The sequence below is a fragment of the Vespula vulgaris genome, chromosome 2 (genome assembly GCF_905475345.1).
Source record: "Vespula vulgaris chromosome 2, iyVesVulg1.1, whole genome shotgun sequence".
NCBI classification, from domain to species: domain Eukaryota; kingdom Metazoa; phylum Arthropoda; class Insecta; order Hymenoptera; family Vespidae; genus Vespula; species Vespula vulgaris.
This window is the reverse complement of record NC_066587.1, coordinates 16,180,890-16,200,057: the sequence shown is the minus strand read 5'-3', so window position 1 is coordinate 16,200,057 and position 19,168 is coordinate 16,180,890. Positions and strand designations below refer to the sequence as shown.

Below are 19,168 nucleotides of genomic sequence, written 5' to 3'. Positions count from 1 at the left end.
GATATATCACTTGCACAAAGTCGATATTGTTAAACTCTAAATAGGAAAACTCGACATTTTCCTATCGTTTTATCGTGCAAACCGATGATAAAATCCGATAAAATCTTGATTAATTTTTAATTATATTACGTAATACGAAGTAGGGACGTTGTTAAAGAGAGAACGCTGAGGGAAAGAGAGAGAAAGAGAGAGAAAGATAAGACAAGACAAGACAAGACAGATCTTCGTTTGAGTTACTCAAGAATAATTTTCTATGTTCGTATTGCTCCCGCGACCTTGAGAACGAACGAACGACGAACAAACGAGAGAGAGAGAGAGAGAGAGAGAGAGAGAGAGAGAGAGAGAGAGAGAGAGAGAGAGAGAGAGAGAGAGAGAGAGTGAGATTAATCTCGAATGTTCGTCGATCTCTCTTAGAGTCCAGTCTTTTCATGGATCATCAAATTTATATTTGTCGATTAGGTATATTCATTTTTATTATACTCGATCATGGTAATTATTTATATTCGCTTTAGAAGGTATTAAATTCTATGGAATTAATAGCTCGTTCGTTTCGATGGAATTTTTAAATAATATTTTAGAAAATTGAATTCAGCTAATCCGTCAAAATCCGATGATCTTATTTTGTCCTGTTTTATTACATTGATACAGGTTGGACCAAAAATTCTTAGACGATTATAAAAATGAATTAATACCTTTGCGAGATCTAGTTTAGTCTAATTTCTTTTTATTACGTTTCAACAAAATTATCAAGGCTATTAAGTTGTAGAATTATGAGAAGTCTGAAAAGGTTTTCGATATGGAATAATCGATTTTTGAAATCGTTTAAGTACTTTTGACCCGAGTAAAGACTTTTGACCAGCCCTGTATTTATCAGTGATTACGACTATATTTTTTAATGATAACGCGATAACACACTGTTTTTAATGGATTAAAAAAAAAAAAGAAAAGGAAATAGAAAAACAAGAAAAGAAAGATCTATCTTAAGTGGTAAGTAGATCGATCATGTTCATAATGAATTAAAATTTAAACGATCGTGAAGCAGTTTGCAGTTGGCCCTGAAGATCGCGACTAGCACACGTGTGCAAAATCCTAAATATAGAAGCTCGTGCTAGGAAGGTGTTAGGTACGATCCACGAACGAATAATAATCATCTCTAAGGTTGCATACATCGTTTGTTAAAATAGATTCCTTATTCAGTGTCGATCTTTATCTATCTCCGATATCTATAGAAACAGTATCTCTCTCTCTCTCTCTTTCTCGTCGTATTTTAAGAAATAAAGAATATTTATTGGAATACAAAAATGTTTTCATAGTATCGATTATTTTATATTTTATATATATTAATGTATATTCTTTTAATTTTTTCTCTATCTCCTTTTTACTTTTTATTCTTATAAAATTTATATATATATATATATGTATATTTTAATTCTTTCTATATCTTTTTTTTTTCTTTTTCTACTTTTTATTCTTAACAATATTTTTGTTTTATTATGAATGTGTGCATGATTAAGATTATTAAGATTATTAAGGTTATTAAAATGTTTTAAACAAAATTTTCGTTTTGGATCTTTAGTTGAACAAATAAATAAGTATTCTATTCTATTCTATACCACTTTTTTTTTATTTTTACCAGGAAAATTATTTTTGTAAATAACAGATAATCTATGGTACAAAACAAAGGAAACATTTTCTTTATGCACTATATTTATTTATATGTATAAAAAGAAAAGAATATATAATCTGATACTATCGATACTATTTAAAACAAAAGGAAGAAAAAAAGAAAGAAAAAAACAAATAATCAATACTATAAAAAAAAATAAGTATCGATACCATTTACATCGATACTATTTACAAAAATAAAAATAAAATAAAAGATAATCGATACTATCGATACTACTATTTGCAAAAATAAAAAAGTGAAAAATAATCAATACAGAAGAAAAACAAAAATAAGTATCGATAGTATCTGTACTTAGATACTATTTGCAAAAATAAAAATAAAAAATCATCGATACTATCGATAATATTTATAAAAATAAAATAATTTATAAAAAAGAAAACAAAGTATAGTAAATAATATTCTTTATAAAGATTGTATTCATTCATTTTATCTTTATTATTTATCATATAATTATATATAGATTATATTATATTTATTTATTTATTTATTTATTTATTTGTTCATATTAATTTTTTTTTTTAGATTTTTCTTTTTTTCTCTTTTTTCTTCTTTAAAAAGATAGAAGAGAAAGTTTGTCGCATAAGTAACAATATCTTTCTTAAGGTGACAGTATGAAAATTTTGAACTTTAATCCCTGCTGTTGTCCTTAGCGTGATTTTATGAGTTTAATGATCTTGTTCGAGGAAAAGCATTAGTTAGCATGAGTCAGGTTGTTTACGAAACCTCAGTTTACCTCAAAGCGGTATTACTATGGTGTCTACTTGGTGTGTGCTGTTTGCTTCGTCCTTTAACTCTCTCGTGATACTAAGAAAATTTTATCGATTTTCTTGCATCGACTATGTTTAATACGTTTCTCTTATACATGTGTGTGTGTGCGTGTGTGTGCGTGCGCGTGCGTGTGCGTGTGTACGTGTGATGAATCGATATACGCAAGTATCTTATCAAGCTAAAATGGCCTTCGATATTTCTCTCACGATCTACGATTTTCGATAATTGATTAATAATATCGAATTTTGATAGAATCAAAATTTTCATATTTTATATTATATAGGACAGTCACTTAAAGCATTAAAAATTAATTTAGTTAAATTTATTTTATTTTTTTTCATGGATTAATTATTCAATAAGAAAACTAAAAATATTAATTTGTTTACAGGAATATTCAATAAGAATAGCTCGTAATATCTTATATAGGACAATAGTTATATAATTATAATTCTCAAAATTATTTATATTTACTATATAAATGTTAACAAATTTTTATATAAAATATATACAAAAATATATACAGAGATTTATATTACATACACAGACAAATTTGTTATATTTGTTATTTATATATACATACATATATATAAATAATTTTGTGTATTATAAAAATCATAATACAAGAAATATATATTTAATAAACTATTAAATAATGAGAATTGTAGATAATACAAATTATTAAGTATTGCAAAACGAAACATTTTTCACTTTCTACTTATTTTTATCTACGTATCTATGCGTTTGTTGTTCCTTCCCATACTTTCTCTTTTTCTTTATCATATCTCAGAAATATTTAAGTGCATTATATGTAGAAATAACTTGGAAAGAAGATATATTGTTCTTTATCCCTGATTTCGAAAGGTCTACTAATTTTTTAAGTAAACTTTTCGGAAGAAAAAAACATAAAAGAGAAATCTTCTATTTCACCTATTATCGATATAAATTTTGAAAGAAATTTAAAAATCATAAATTTTCGATTATAGATTTACGACTTTACACATTTTTTCCGAATTCTTTATTGAAAGAATTCTCCTTGGAATATTACAACAGAATATCCTTATATTTCATGGAAATAAATTAAGAAATACACACACACACACACACACACATTTGAATTTCAATAATTCAAAGTATAAAATATTGGAAAAAGGCAAAAAAAAAAGGATGTATAAATATGAAGGAACGTTACAAAGATGCTCAGTTATTTTCGAAATTTGTACGAGTTTTTTCGTGGAGGTATAAAAACAAATAGAATTTTCTAAATAGAAAGAAAAAGAAGAAGAAAGAGTGAGAGGGAGAGAGAAGAAGGGAGAAAGGGAGAAATAGAAAGAAAGAAAGAAAGAAAGAAAGAAAGAAAGAAAGAAAGAAAGAAAGAAAAGAAAAGAGAACAAAAGATTTAACAATGGTAGACAACGTAATGTTCGTCCTTGATGCGTTGTTTCTCTGGACGGTGAACTTGAATTGAGAATGTTTTCCAAAAATAGGATAGAAAGGACGCTCTCGTATGAATAACTAAATATTTTTAAGCTTTTCTTTCTTTATATATATATATATATATATATATATATATGTATGTATGTATGTATGTATGTATGTATATACGTAAATTTAGAAATTAATTAAAAGAAAATAATCGTAATACAATATTAGATGAACGTCCAATTAATTTTGTTATATAAATTACATTATATTACATAACGTTCGTTGAAATGATATAAATGTCACTGTGTAATATTGATTTTTAAGTAATCGCACGAATGCATTATTAAAACAAATCTTACGTAAACGAAATAGTAATACAAATTGATTAATAATTTTTCTTAATGTTTTGAACGATCAACGTAAAAAAGAGTACATAGGTTTAATTAATCTTGTCAAGTAATGATTTTTCTTAACCATTATCTTTCTCACTCTCTATCTCTCTCTCTCTCTCTCTTTCCCTCTATATATATAGATGTATTTAGAAATTAATTGAGAGAGAATAATTCTAACACCGTATTAAATGCATATTCGATTAATACTGTTACGTAAATAATTATATTAGATTATATTAGGTTTATTTACGAAGAGATTAGCTGTAAATAGTAATCTTATAGAAACGAATTTAAACTGTCACTGTGCCGTGCAATATTGATTTTTAAATTATCACAAACGAAACCAGTGTAAAACTAATCTTTATGTTACACATTGATCAATAATTTTTATCAATGTTTCAACGATTAACGTATAATTATCCAATACGTTTAATTATCTTAATCCCTTTCTTTCTCTTGCTCTCTCTTTTTTTCTTTGTCTCTTTCTTTTTCACAGACGAAATTGTAAATGTATTTTTTTTTTTTTTTCCCCAAGGATTCAACATTCTACGAATAAAATTTATATACCTTGAATTAATCCTGTCAATTAATGATCTTTTTCAATTATTATTTCATGCACACACACACACACTTTCTCTCTCTCTCTCTTTTTCTTTACAGACGATATTATAAATGCAAATCACAGCAAAAAGTGGTAACAGTGCCTACCCACTGTCTAAAACCGATAAAATCTCTTACTGCAACACGTCAAATTGAAAACACGTTAATCCTAGAGGAGTTCATTTTTGTTCTTCCATCCTATGCTAGAATATATTATTTGAAAGTCAAAGAAAATGGAAAAAAAATCTCTGGCTTCCTTTAGATATGAAAAGAAAGTCTTATGAAATATTGACCCAGGGATAAGACTGTCATTATATTCTGACTAATCCCGTACTATAACAATTCTAATCGTTAAATATCTACGATTTCTAAAGGCATCGATTCAAAGAATCTTTCGACGATTCATAAACTTGACAAAACTATAAAATTTATCGTCGCTATCAGGAAACGTAAGTTAACGCGCGTCAACGTTTTAACTTGAAATTATAATTTGATGGCAAAATTTCTCTCTTGCATTCTTTATACGTTGGTAAAACGTGACCTTGATTGATCAATAAATTCAACGTTCGATAGTAGATTTATTATAATATACATATATATATATATATATGTGCATATATATAGGATGTTATTATTACATTAACACGTCAGAAATTAAATAAATTATTTGTATTGAAGAAGGAAACTAAGTGAAATATCGAAGTTTGTCAAGAGAAAGCAAAGATGATGGTGTGGAAGAAAGAGAAAGAGAGAGAGGGAGAAAGGTTTCCACTCTGGCAAATTATCTCAATTATTCCGACACCAATAACAGATATCTTCAATTGAAATTGTTAAACGAGAAGCTTCAGTTTCTTTTTTCTTTCTTTCTTTCTTTCTTTCTTTCTTTCTTTGTTTCTTTTTTTCTTTGTTTCTTTGTTTCTTTATTTCTTTCTTTTATTTTTTTTATTCCTTGATCCATTATTTAACGTTTATAAATTTACCATTGACCCTACACCTTTTTATTATTATTACTATTATTATTATTTTTTTTTTACCATCGCTCTTATGCGATCCAAATCATCTACCAATTGCGATGAATTACGCAACCCTGATCGAAAACATGGCGCACGTGTGCGGACTGTCTTTCAATATATAAAGAAGTTATTGATATTTAATTTTATTAAATAAAGAAGAAAATTAATAATAATAATAATAATAATAATATAATAATAATAATAATAATAATAATAACAACAACAACAATAATTGCAAGCAAAATACAATTTCGAGTCCGGTGCGATGTTTTGAAAGGGGAAAGAAAAAAAAAATGAAGAAATAAAAGAGAAAAAGAAAAAATTGCTCTTTCGAAAAATAAAAGAACGATAAGTTATCGACATTTAATCCTACTAAATGAAATAAAAAAAAGAAGATAATGATAATAATAATATGAAGAAAAAAAAAATAATAATAATTTCAAGTCTCGTATGCAAACAATTTGTCGAGAGAGGGGAAGAAAAAGAGAAAAAAAAAGAAGAAAAAAATGAAAAACGAAAACTGTTTGTTTCTTTCGTTAATATTTGCATTTGGTAACATTCGTATGTTGCAACATATGTATCTAAGTTGTTTTCCTGGAAGCCACCTGGGGAGGGCAGGGAACTTGACACTCGGAAGGAACAGGGGAACCCTAATCAGGACTGACGAGATCGTTCCTCGTAATGTTCGTTCAGGAAGAAGGGGTGAATGAATATTCATGCTAAGGACACGGCCCTGGTTGGTGCCGTTGGTGTTTTCGCCAACGACGAATTATACGACGATGACGACGACGACGACGACGACGACGACGAACGTGGACGTGTCCCTACCGACGCCTTTCATATACTTTCATGATTTATCGAGTTCTACTCGACTTCGCAGTTTATCCCGCCTAACGATAACGTTCTCGTGTTGCCTTTACATAAAGCTAACTAACCAAGACGACGGTGGAAAATGGCGGTGAATTCGGATAAAATTTTGATTATTTTTTAATTGTTGTTTCATTTTCTTTCTTTTTTCTTCTTATACTTTGCATTAAACTGTTGATTATTAAATTTTTGATAATGGGATAAGAAAAAAAAAAAAAAGGAACAAAAATTGCTAGTAATAGAATGGTAGAGATCCATTTCTAGATACGATACTGTTACGTCTCAATTGTCCCATAAAAATCTATATTTCGACGATTATAACGTGTAAAACGTAATGTTATAGTAACGAAATGTAATCGAAGATAGATCGTGTTGGATTACTTAATAGATACTTACGTATTGTTATTACGTAAATATTTCATTAAAAATGTATATGTATATATACGTACATATATACATACATATATATATATATATACATATGTAGAAGATATAATTTAATAATTATCTACTTTTGTAATAACGAAGGAAATGAAAAATATGACAATGATCACCGATTGATACGGCACTGTCACTTTGCAAATTGCCACAAATTATGCAACCAGGGCACGGACTCTCGCTTGAGTCGACACTGTCGTCTTCGTTGCCGTGTCTCTTCTTCTTCTTCTTCTTCTTCCATTATTCTGAAATTTCATTCGCGTTCATGGCCGATCTCGCGACACGAAATATAATATGAAAGAATCACGATCGTCGAGGGACTTCGGTCTCTCACACAGTACACGTCGTGTGTGTATATATATATAATACAAGTACACATAAGAGAGACAGGGCGATCCCGTTCTTTCGAATCGTTTTGCATGTTTGGTGCTCGTAAAGAGGGGACAACGAATTCGTCGAACGACGTTCATTAATCCTACACATACGCGTCCAGGTTCGCGCTTGTGGACAGGTGATTTTTATTTCGTCATTTTACTTGGAAACGTTCTACGAAGTATCATTAAAAATTTACCGTCCAAACGAATCAATTAATAATTTTCACGCGATACGAGGAGATGTCAAGAGGGAAGATAAAAAGTATTATTAATAAATAATAATACTTAAATGATGCGAATAAAGAACGTGTAAAAAAAAAACGTGTGATTTAGAAACACGAAACGTAAGTATAAAGCATTATTGATGCTTCTCGAAAGGTCGACTTTATAATTGGTGATAAAAGTAAAAGAAAAAAAAAGAAAAAAAAAAAAGAAAAGAAAAGAAGAGAAAAGAAAGAAAAAAGGAAATATAAGAATACAAAAGAAATACAAAAGAAATACAAAACAAAGTTCGGGGCGATGGGAGATTATAGATACGTCGTTGAAGCGGACCTCGGTGTTTTCCAAATCAGCTGTTAGCTCGAAGCGGTGAAGGGTGACTCGTCGAGTCGGCGACGACGGCGGCAGCACAGTGGTAGGGAGAGGGACGACGTCAGTCAGTCAGTCAGTCGGCAACGAGCCTTCGTCCGGTACGCACTGCGCTCGGTTGTTGCGCGTACACCAAACTACACTTTCTTTATATTTATCGTTGTCGATCTATCATTCATCATCATCATCATTATCATTATCATTATCATTTATGTCAGCATCCATCAACTGGTTAACAATTTTTTTTTTTCTTTCCTTTTATCTCAACGCAACATCTGAATACTTAAAAGGCTATACAGTTGGCAACTTTTTAAACAGAATTTTTGCGCACGTGTTAAGCCTTACAACTTTCATCTGTACACATCTACCGTTGTCAGTGAAAGTACGAGCCAACGTGGTTTTCTTAAACTCAATCGGCTATCCGTTTTGTTTCGTTTTAAGATAGATAATGTATAAAACAAAATAGGAGAAAGAAAGAAAGAAAGAAAGAAAGGAAGGAAAAAAAAAAGAAAGAAGAAGAGGAAGAAAACAAGAAGAATAGAAATGAAACAAAAAGCAGCTCTTTAGACTTTTGGACTGTCCAGACACAACACCGGAAGAATAGATTACAAAAGAGATTATACGTATATATATGTGCGTGCGTGTGTGTTCGCGTGGATACTTTGAAAAGTTCCGATAAAAAACATTCTGATACGGATTAGATGAAATAACCCGATGAAAGCTCTTTAAAAGAGAAAGAAAGAAAGAAAGAAAGAGATAAAGAGATAAAGAGAGAGAGAGAGAGAGAGAGAGAGGAGTATCTCGGTTAAAAATAAAAGCTCAACTGGACCAACGGGAAGATCGTACGAGGGAATTCAAAAGAAGATAAAAAATATTCCAATATAAGAAGTAAGAAATTGTCCAAGTAAAAGAGAAAGAGAGAAAGAGAGAGAGAGAGAGAGAGAATAATATCGTACATGTACGTATATTTATATGACAAATCTCTGAGAAGGTCCAAGGTCGAAGATCGTACTTGCAATAGTAATCTCTTCTTCTTTTCTTCCTCCCTGTATCTTCTCTACCTCCTTCTCCTTCTCCCTCTCTCTTATATGTACCCCACCTTTTCCCCCTCCTTCTTCTCCTTCTCCTTCTCCACTACCTTCTCTTGGATCGGTCGCCTTCGTAGCGGCGCAACGAGCATCGCAACGAAAGTGTGTCAGTAGGATAACGACGAAGGCACAGAGCACAACCTCGTCGTAGTCCGTCGTAGTCGTCGTAGTCGTGTATTCGTCGTCGTCGTCGTCGTCGGCTCCAACTACATTTCGTTTCTTTATCCTTTTCGAAGCGACACTTTTACTCGACTTTTATTTTTCCTTTCTCGTCGCCGTGTTGTACCATTTAAACGGCAAAATACATCCGAAGGAATTGGAACACGTCGGCCACGTACTATCACCGATACAACTCTACTACTACTATTACTATTATATTACTACACTTCTAATACTACTTTACTATTACTACTACTACTACTACTACTTTACTACTACTACTACTGTTGCTGCTGCTGCTGCTACTGTGCTGTTGCTGTACTACACTATCCTACTACTACTATTCTACTATTACTACTACTACTACTATCACTATTTTGTTACAGTAAAAGAAACGAGAAAGAATTCGTTACGACACGTTCGGCCACATCGTCTAGAATCGAATTTCAATTCGCCATTTATTTCTTCCCCCACTTCAGTTCGGTTCACTAACTCGCTCGCTCGCTCAGTTTACTCTACTTTACTTTAGTCTACTCTGCTCTTCACGTTCTCTTCACGTAGTCTTTTTTTTTTCTTCTGTCTCTCTCTCTCTCTCTCTCTCTCTCTGGGTGTCTCTCCTGTGGCTTCTTAACATTTTTGCCATTTCATCGTGAAGAAGAAAAAGGAGAAGTAGAAGAAGTAGAAGAAGTAGAAGAAGAGGAAGATTTAAGAAGAACAAGAAGAACAAGAAGAGACAGATTTAAGAAGATTTAAGAAGAAAAATCAGGACGTCGATGTCACGGCGGAAGAAGAGCGAGTTTCTTCGTGAGAAAGAGAGGGATAACGTTGTTGCGTCATGATCGTAATCGACGAGAGGTGTGACGTTAGTAAAAAATTATAATTATAATAATAATAACAATAATAGTGATAATAATAATACATCGCACACGAACACGACAAACGTGTAACAAAAAAAAAAGAAAAAGGTAAAGGAGATAAAAAAATTAGGACGAGAGATTAATTCGGTTATAACAATCTCTTTTTTTTTTTCCTTTCATTTTTTCTCCCTATTTTTCTTTTCTACATTATACGTCCTTGAAGAGAGAAAAGAATAGGGAAAAGAAATAGAAAAATTGATTTTCTCGATTTTCAAATTTCCCGCCAGTGAATTTGTTGTCTCTTTAATCATTCCATATATATAAACACACGCATATATATATATATATAAATGTATATACACACACATAAATATTTGTGTATACATATTTAAAGAGAAACGAGAAAAAAGAAAGAGAAATAGAAAAAGAAAGAAAGAAAGAAAGAAGTAGAAGTAGAAGTAAAAATAGAATGGTTCGATTATTAATCAGCTAATTCGTTATAGCGAGCAAGTAACTTATTCGATTTTACCGCGCGCGCTCAGTGACGTATCTACGAGATTAAAAAGCTTCGTATATCGAATAACGAAAATATAACGAAAGAAGACAGTTACAAAGAGATAAATAAATAGATAGATCGACAGAAAGAAAGAAAGAAAGAAAGAAAGAAAGCCGTGTGAAGAAAAAGGAAAACAAGAACAATATCAAAAGTTGTTCGATTTGGAAAAGTATGTTGAAGAGAAGGGGAGCATCGAACAAAATGAAAAATCCGGAACACGAAAGTGGTTATTTCGAAGATGGAAGTGATGGGAGCGACGTTGAGGTTAACGTTGAGGAAACGATAGTAGATGAAGACAGGAAATGCGGTTCTGCTTGTTACGGCCTTACCAAGGCCATCCACAGCCTCGACGTCAGGGACTCTCATGAACACCTTGCCAATGGCTACGAAGACCGATCGAACGGGGGTATGTCTTATTTCACTGTATCTATTTCCATCTCTCTCATTCACTCACACCTTTACTAACTCATTTCCTCGTTCATTCATTCATTCGTTCATTTACTCGTTCATTTATTTATTCATTCATTCCTTCGTTCATTTGTTCATTCATTTTTACTTGTTATTTTTTTGTTTCGTTTCTATACGCGTATAATTTTGTTTGATGATATCTTATTGATAGATCTAATGCGTTAAGTAATTTCCGAAAAGAAATCGGAGTTAACTGTCTTTCAGTAATTTCTGTGTTTTCTTTTTTTTTTTTTTCATTTTTTGTTTGTTTTTTGTTTACATCAAGAAAGACAAAGATAAGGAATAGGAGGATATTTTGTAAGATTAGGTGAAACGTTAACTTGATAAACGGCGATAATCGACCTGCTTGTGTATGGAAAAGAAATCGGATTTTCTCGGTATAAACTGTTCTAGTAATTTCTATTTTTTTTTCCTCTCTTTCTTTCTTTTTTTCTTTTTGTTTACTGTCAAGTAAGACGGAGATAAGAAATACGAGGATACTTGTAAGATTAGGTGAAACGTAACTTGATAATCGGGAATAATTGACGTGCTTGCGTACCAAAAAGAAATCTGGTTTCTTTGATATAATATGCCCTAGTAATTTCTAGTTTTTCTTTTCTTTCTTCTTTTTTCATTCTTTCTGTACGTTAAGAAAGACGGAAATAAAGGAGTACGAGGATATTTGTATGATTAGGTGAAACGTAACTTGATAATTGGAAATAATCAAACGTGTTGTGTATTCGACAAGAAATCGCTATAAATTTCTTTCTTTCTTTTTTTTGTTTTGTTTTTACTTGAAATTATATAGAGTTTAAAAAGAGAATAAAAAACGAAAGTGAGAAGAATGGAAAGATAAGAAGATACTTGAGAATATTACGTGAATCGTAGAAACGATACGTGTTGTTTCGTTTATTGATATGATACCTGAAAGGATATCAAATCTAAAGATTTAAGAGATTGGAAAGGTCATTGAACTTTTCGATGAAGCCAGAAACGTTAAGAGACGCATGTTACTGCCGCAGTGTCCTAGAATGTATCTTGATCGATTCGATACTATCCAAAATCTCTTGACTATATAACAATCAAGTTACAGAGATGTATGTATGTGTCGTATCGTAAGATAAGTATAATGGCGACATTTTTAATACGGGCTTGAGCCAAACATCCCTAAACGATTTTTTCTTTTTTTTTCCCTTTCTTTCTTTTCTTTTTTCTTTTCTTTTCTTTTTCTTTTTTTTTTCTCTAAAAAATCGATCAATTAATCTACTGCCTTTCTCCGAGACTTTTCAGGCTAATTTTATATATTTATTTTTTCTCTTGTTTCTTGTTTTCTTTCTAGACAATCAAAAAAGTCTTCATACAAGCTCTCGTAGATTTACATTACTGAAAATAAAATCTCGAGGAAGAGTAAGATGTGTACCTAATTATATTATTTAAAAATCACCTTAGCAGTATTTTTTCTTCTTCTTTCGTATTACAAATTTCCAATCAATTCTTTCGAACGGGGTAATATTATTAGATCATTTATTTAATCATACCAGAACGTTTGGTAATATATAAGTATTAAAAGTGTCTTCTTTTAACTTTGTCTTTTCAAAATTTATTCTATTTTATTACGTGACGTTCTATAGTAATCGTCGAATCTTTGTATTATTCCGTTCTACGAATAATAACGACCATGTTGGTAACGTTCGATATAATGTACTGGTTCAAGGTCAAACATTAGAGACATTCTTAGTGAAATAGACATTCTTGCTTGAATAAAATGTATTTTTGTATGAAACCTGTTATCAGAGAGTTCTCATTTTCGAGAATATATATACATTCTCTCTCTCTCTCTCTTTCTCTCGCTCGCGCTCGTTCGCACACTTTTTTTCTCTTTTTATAGTCAGTCTATTGAAATTGATCTCGTTCGTGTTCGCTTTTCGCGTCCTTTTAAATTTTCACGCTTTATCGGTCGGGGATACGATGTATGTAGGATACATGATAATCTATATACTTACATTCACTGTGTCAATATATATAATATAATATATATATCATGTATGTGTATGTATGTATGAATATATATATATATATATATATATATGTATGTATATGTATAGTAATAAAAATCATAGTGTGCTCGACTCGTAAATAACGAGGAGTTATAGAAACGTCATCGAGAAATGAGAAAAAAAGAAATTAATTTCCTTCTTTATTTATTTATTTATTTTGTTAATACGTTGTTTATTTTATTATTATTATTATTATTATTATTATTATTTCTGTCATTGTTTATTTTTGTCCGGTTTCTTTCTTTTATCTTTATTTTATATTTCGTTTTCTTTTCCTTTACTTACCATTTTTCCTGTTAATTCCATTTTGTTATTTTTTGATCTCCTTTCATTTTCCTTCAAGGATATCTTAATCCTTACTCTTATTAACGTACGAAACAGTAGTTTAAGAAAAAGTTTCTTCGTCGGAACGATGATAATTAATTTCCTTTCGATACGTATATAGATACATAGGTACATACTTACACGCGTACTTACGTCGGCTTATTTCTAATCTTAATGTTCATTACTAAGAGTCTATCTAAGAGTTTACCAATTACGTGCTTTAATGGAAAAACGAAATTACATTGGTTGCTTGCTTCTGAAGAGAGAAAGAGAGTGAGAGTGAAAGAGAGAGAGAGGAAGAGAAGAAGGGATGAAACGAGAGAGAAAAAAAGGGAAAAAATGGAAGAACTCGTTTTCCTCTTCCAACCGGATATTTATAATTAACCAACTAATTAACACTTCGAATATCTTCTCTTTTCTCTTCTTTCTCTCTCTCTCTCTCTCTCTTTTTTCTCTCTCTCTCTCTTTCTTATCTTTCTTCAAAATATATCGAATGAGAAAGTTTCAATTTGCCTTCACTTTCGTTCCTCTTTCACGGTACCATAATCGCTACGTTTCGCCATCTTATCGTATTCGAATTATTAAAGTATAAATTATTGAAGTGTATAGTTGGAACGTTAAAACGAAATGGAGTTTCGAAAGTTATTGAGAATCATAAGGAATTAAAAGTATGTATATTGCATATATATATATATATATATATATATATATAATAAATGTTTTATATATTATCTATTAGTTAAATATTTCGATTACTAATTAGTAATAGGCGATAAGATTTTCGATAAGATATTTGATACTTTCAGCAGTATTGTATAAAATATTTATTATTACATATTACATTTTTTTATATGGAAATAATTATATCGATAAATATAGACAATTAATATATAAGATAAATGTGTGTATGTGTGTGTGGTTAGTAAATGGTGATAAGAAATTAAATATCTTTCAACGTTTATCTAAAATATTTGTAAATATACGTACACATTTAATCGATATAATTAGATATAATCGTATAATTATTTGACAATAACATATGGAACGGATCAAAAGTTTTTAAGTGATATTAACAAGTTAATTATTTTCTCTTTCTTTTTTTTCCAAATTGTAAAACTATGTTAACGTTAGGAAATTTTTTATCTGACCGAAAAACGTATTGCCCGATAAGGTCTGGAAAAGTTTAATAATTGATTAAACAAAAAAAAAAAAAAAGAAATCGTAATAAAATGAAACAAGAGATAACAATTATGAAAGCAAGGAAATCTCTCGTTCGTAATGCGTTCAATTTATTTATCACAATATCTTTTTTTTTTTCTTTAATTTTTTCTTTACTTTTTCTTTCTTCTTTCTTCTTTTTTTCCTTAACTAAATATATTACACCTCAATTCACTGTACTCCTACTTCGAATAATAAAAGGTACTACTCGATTATTTCCGCGAAAATCGATAAAGCTAACTTAACTTCATCGTATCATGTGTCTTATCCATCCGATATATATTATACACATATATATCTATATTTTACATATATAGTATATAATGTATCTTATACTCGGAGATCGCCATTTGCGATGTAAAAGTAGGACCACGGGGAGCTCCTGGCCTACAAGTTCCGAGATTAAACCAATTTTCTCTCTCCCTCCCTCCCCCTCTCTCGACTTTGCATTACTTGTATGTATAATATATATCTACATATGAACATAGAAGTACCGCGAAACGACGGCCATACTGTTACGTATGAATAGTTGATATCAATGTTTTCTCGTATAACCGAACTACAAAGTGTGTGTGTGTGTGTGTGTGTGTGTGTGTGTATATTGTATATATCATTCTATATAAATATTTGTATATAAATATTTTTTGCATTATATATATATGTGTGTGTGTGCGTTGTATTACGTATATATACATATTAGATATAAGAGGCAAGACCTATATAATATAATTAACAACGGTTAATTTCTATCGTGTTATATCAAAGCTTAACGTTATGAGAACTTAGGAATACGAATAAGACGATTAGAATAATAATTAAACCATTTGAGGTGGTTCATTAGCACGGTTATGGAGTTTAATTACAATAAGATAATTATATATAATTTTATGACAAATCGTTTCCCACAAGTCACAAATGATGATTATTTCTTTAAAAGGTGAATCTATCTTTGGATTGTTTTATACGATGTAGTTATTTAGTATTGTACAGTAAATAGAATTTTTATATTCTGTTGGATATATTATAAATATATTAAAAATCGTATTCTCAGGATAACCTGTTATAGGAGAGTATTACTCCAATTTTTCAACCGTGTTATATCGAAACCGTGTTCTCAGAGTATCGTGTTATAAGAGGATTGTGTGCGAGTGCGCGCCAGCGCACTTATGTTGGGTGTGTATGTGTGTCTTTATATCTGTACGTATAGGAACATATAAAGCTATATAATATATAAAAGCTTTCTCGTTTTCCGCGAAGCAAAGTGTACTAGCATATGAAAGTCCATAAGCCAAAGAGTATACCACGTCGTTTCATGAGTTCCATCGCACTAACTCAGAACTTCGTTCCGGTTTAATTGGCCTTTACGTTATCGTTCTCTCCAAAAGTACCAGACTTTTCATATTCGAGATTTTTATTTTTATTATTATTATTATTATTATTATTATTATTATTATTATTATTATTATTATTAGTAATAATAGTATTAATATTATTGAATATATTCACGTGTTTGGAGTAAGTAATTTTATGAATGGAATTTTCATTGATGAAATTCTATAAATTTTCAAATTAATTTTGTTAAGATTAAATTAGTTGGATTTATTTATTTATTTATTTATTTATTTATTTATTTATTTATACATATATACACACATGTATATATACATGTATATATGTATAAATTATGTTAGTGTTTTTTTTTTATTTATTTATCATTTTCTTTTTTATTATATATTATATGAGTTATATGTATGTATTATATTGTTATATATTTAGATAATATCACAGATTTTTTATATTTAAGATTTTTATTATTATTATTATTATTAAGTATATCTACGTATTTAGAGTAAGTAATTTTATGAATGGAAGTTTCATTGATAATATTCGTTGAATTTTCGAGTTAATTTTATTAAGAAGATTAAATTAATTGGTTTTATGTTATATTACGTTATAGTATTTTTTTTCATTTTTTTTTTTTTTATTTGTATTTATTTCATTTCACTTAGTTATTACATCTTATATATACATGCGTGCATATAACATACAGTAGATTTTTCAAACATGTTGATATATTCATTCAAGCGCTTGATGATAACAAATTTTTTTAAAGGCAAATAAACTCGAAAGTTGTTTTTCCATTAAGTTAGGCTCTTTTAAATATATACTTGTATTTGTGTATGTAGTAGATTTGTTAAACACGTTTATATATTCATTCAAGTTCTTACTCGATGATAAGAATTTTTTAACAGACTAATAAATTCGATAATTATTTTTTTATGAAATTAGATTTGTTAAAAAAAAAATTTTATATATATATATATATATATATATATATATACATAATGAAAAATATAAAAAGTAAATATATGTATATATGTACGTATAAAGATAGGTGGTGTCGAAAAAAGAGAAATTCTTTGAAATATAAAGTGATCATCGATCGAGAACGAGATCTTATAATATTACTTTCTCTTAATACGAACTCACGCACATACATATTATATGTGTATATGTACAAACATTTATATACGTACACATGTAATATAAAAGATTGCTAAATACGTCATTCCTCTCCATTTCTTTTTTTTTTTCTTGTTATTCTCATTTACTTAGATACTTTCGAGAATTTAACGGAACTGTTTATGATTCTGACGTTATTATACGAGTCCGTTCTACTAAAATCTAACTTAAGAATCAAAGGATAGATGGATCATGATTTTGTAAATTCTATTGGTTTCTTAGAAATTTATTATTAATTTCTCTTTCTTTCTTTCTTTCTTTCTTTCTTTCTTTCTTTCTTTCTTTCTTTCTTTTTCTCTCTCTCTCTTTTTTTTTCTTCTTTAGATAATATGCGACAAATAAATTCATATCTATTTAATTTAAATGCGTTAATTACGAGAAGTATAAATTTTTTTTTTTAATTCTTCAAAAATCGATTACACGCGACTTTAATTGAAATCTTAATTTAAGGAATTATAAATCAAAAGGATTTTTAAATCAAGTATTAATAGATTTTCGCGCGTGTGTTGCGTGTGTGTACGTGGATATACCTCGATTTTTGAATTTCCAATATCCACGAAATATTTATATACTATCTTTGTAAAATATTATATTTTATTTCGAATGTTCATAAAATATTGCATTTCAAATTCTTTCTTTTTAATAAATTCATTTTTGATTCATAGAAAAATCTGATTTCGAATTTGTCATTCTATATATACGAGATCAGTACATACGTAACATTGGTATACCCAGATAGAAAGATATATCGTAAAGGAGAAAAAAGAAAAAAGAAATTCTTATCTCTTCGAGTCTCTCTCTCTCTCTCTCTCTCTGTCTCTCTATCTTTCTTCAGAAGAAGAAATATATCATCCTTATTTTTGAACAGAATCAATTCTAGGAATCACCGTTCTCAATATTTTTTATTTTATTATTCCTTCGATATGTCATTCATAAAAAAGTCGTATTTTTTTAGATCAAAAAGAAAAATTAATAATATTATTAATTACGATTATTATTAAAACAATATGTTATTAGAAAATTATAAAACATACATATACACGTAGATATATAGGTGTCTAAATTATATATTTATTATATATATAATATATTACATTCTATGCAATCATATTGTAATATATAACTATAATATGACTATAATGCTATTTAGTGTAATAAATAATTAGTATAGTATAATTATACAGGATGGAGGGAATAGTCACAAATTTCTTACTAATTTTAATAATGAAATACTTTTTCTTAAGACATTTTAGAATATATATATATATTTTCTTTTTGTTTTTTTTTATAGATCATAAAAAAGTTTCCTTGCTTGTAGTTTTATAATTCGGCCAAAAAAAGAAAATAATAGTCTATACAAAGTCTGGAAAAAGTGTAATTTGATTTTTTTTCTTTTTTTAAATTACCTAAGAAATTTTGCCACACTCTGTAGTTAAAACATATTTTTAAAACAAAGCGCCAAACGAAATTCGTCATTGTATTTTCGATTTTAAATAAATAGGTGTAGAGATAAAGAGAGATAGAGAGAGAAAAAATGTTTCAAAATGAACGTGTAATTCGAACCGAAGGAAAAATATAGCAATCGTGAGGAAGAAAAAAAAGGAAAGAGATTCAGTTTTTACGATGCACGTTTTTGAACGTCGTTAAAATCTCTTATTTTCTTTTCTTTTTCTTCTTTCTTCTCACAATCACTGAAAAATATAAAATGAAGTCAGTGATTGATATCGAACAGATGGATACATCGAACATGAATTTTATGGTTTCTAAGTATTTGAAAAATACGTTTTGTT

General features: G+C 29.3%; 1 protein-coding gene across 3 annotated transcripts in view; it reads left to right on the top strand.

Moving 5' to 3' along the window:
* The window catches only part of LOC127061885 (ribosomal protein S6 kinase alpha-5-like), a 58,627-nt gene that overhangs the window by 3,173 nt on the left and 36,286 nt on the right, over positions 1-19,168 (top strand). Inside the window, exons 1-2 of one of the 3 annotated variants that reach the window (XM_050989350.1) lie at positions 7,290-9,037; positions 10,052-11,215. The exons of 1 other annotated variant lie outside the window; for it this stretch is intronic. In XM_050989350.1, the coding sequence (XP_050845307.1) occupies positions 10,981-11,215 (235 nt within the window). In that variant the 5' untranslated portion in view covers positions 7,290-9,037; positions 10,052-10,980. Of the gene's footprint in view, positions 1-7,289; positions 9,038-10,051; positions 11,216-19,168 lie in introns of those variants that run through there. One more of the 3 variants, XM_050989352.1, reaches the window with a different exon arrangement.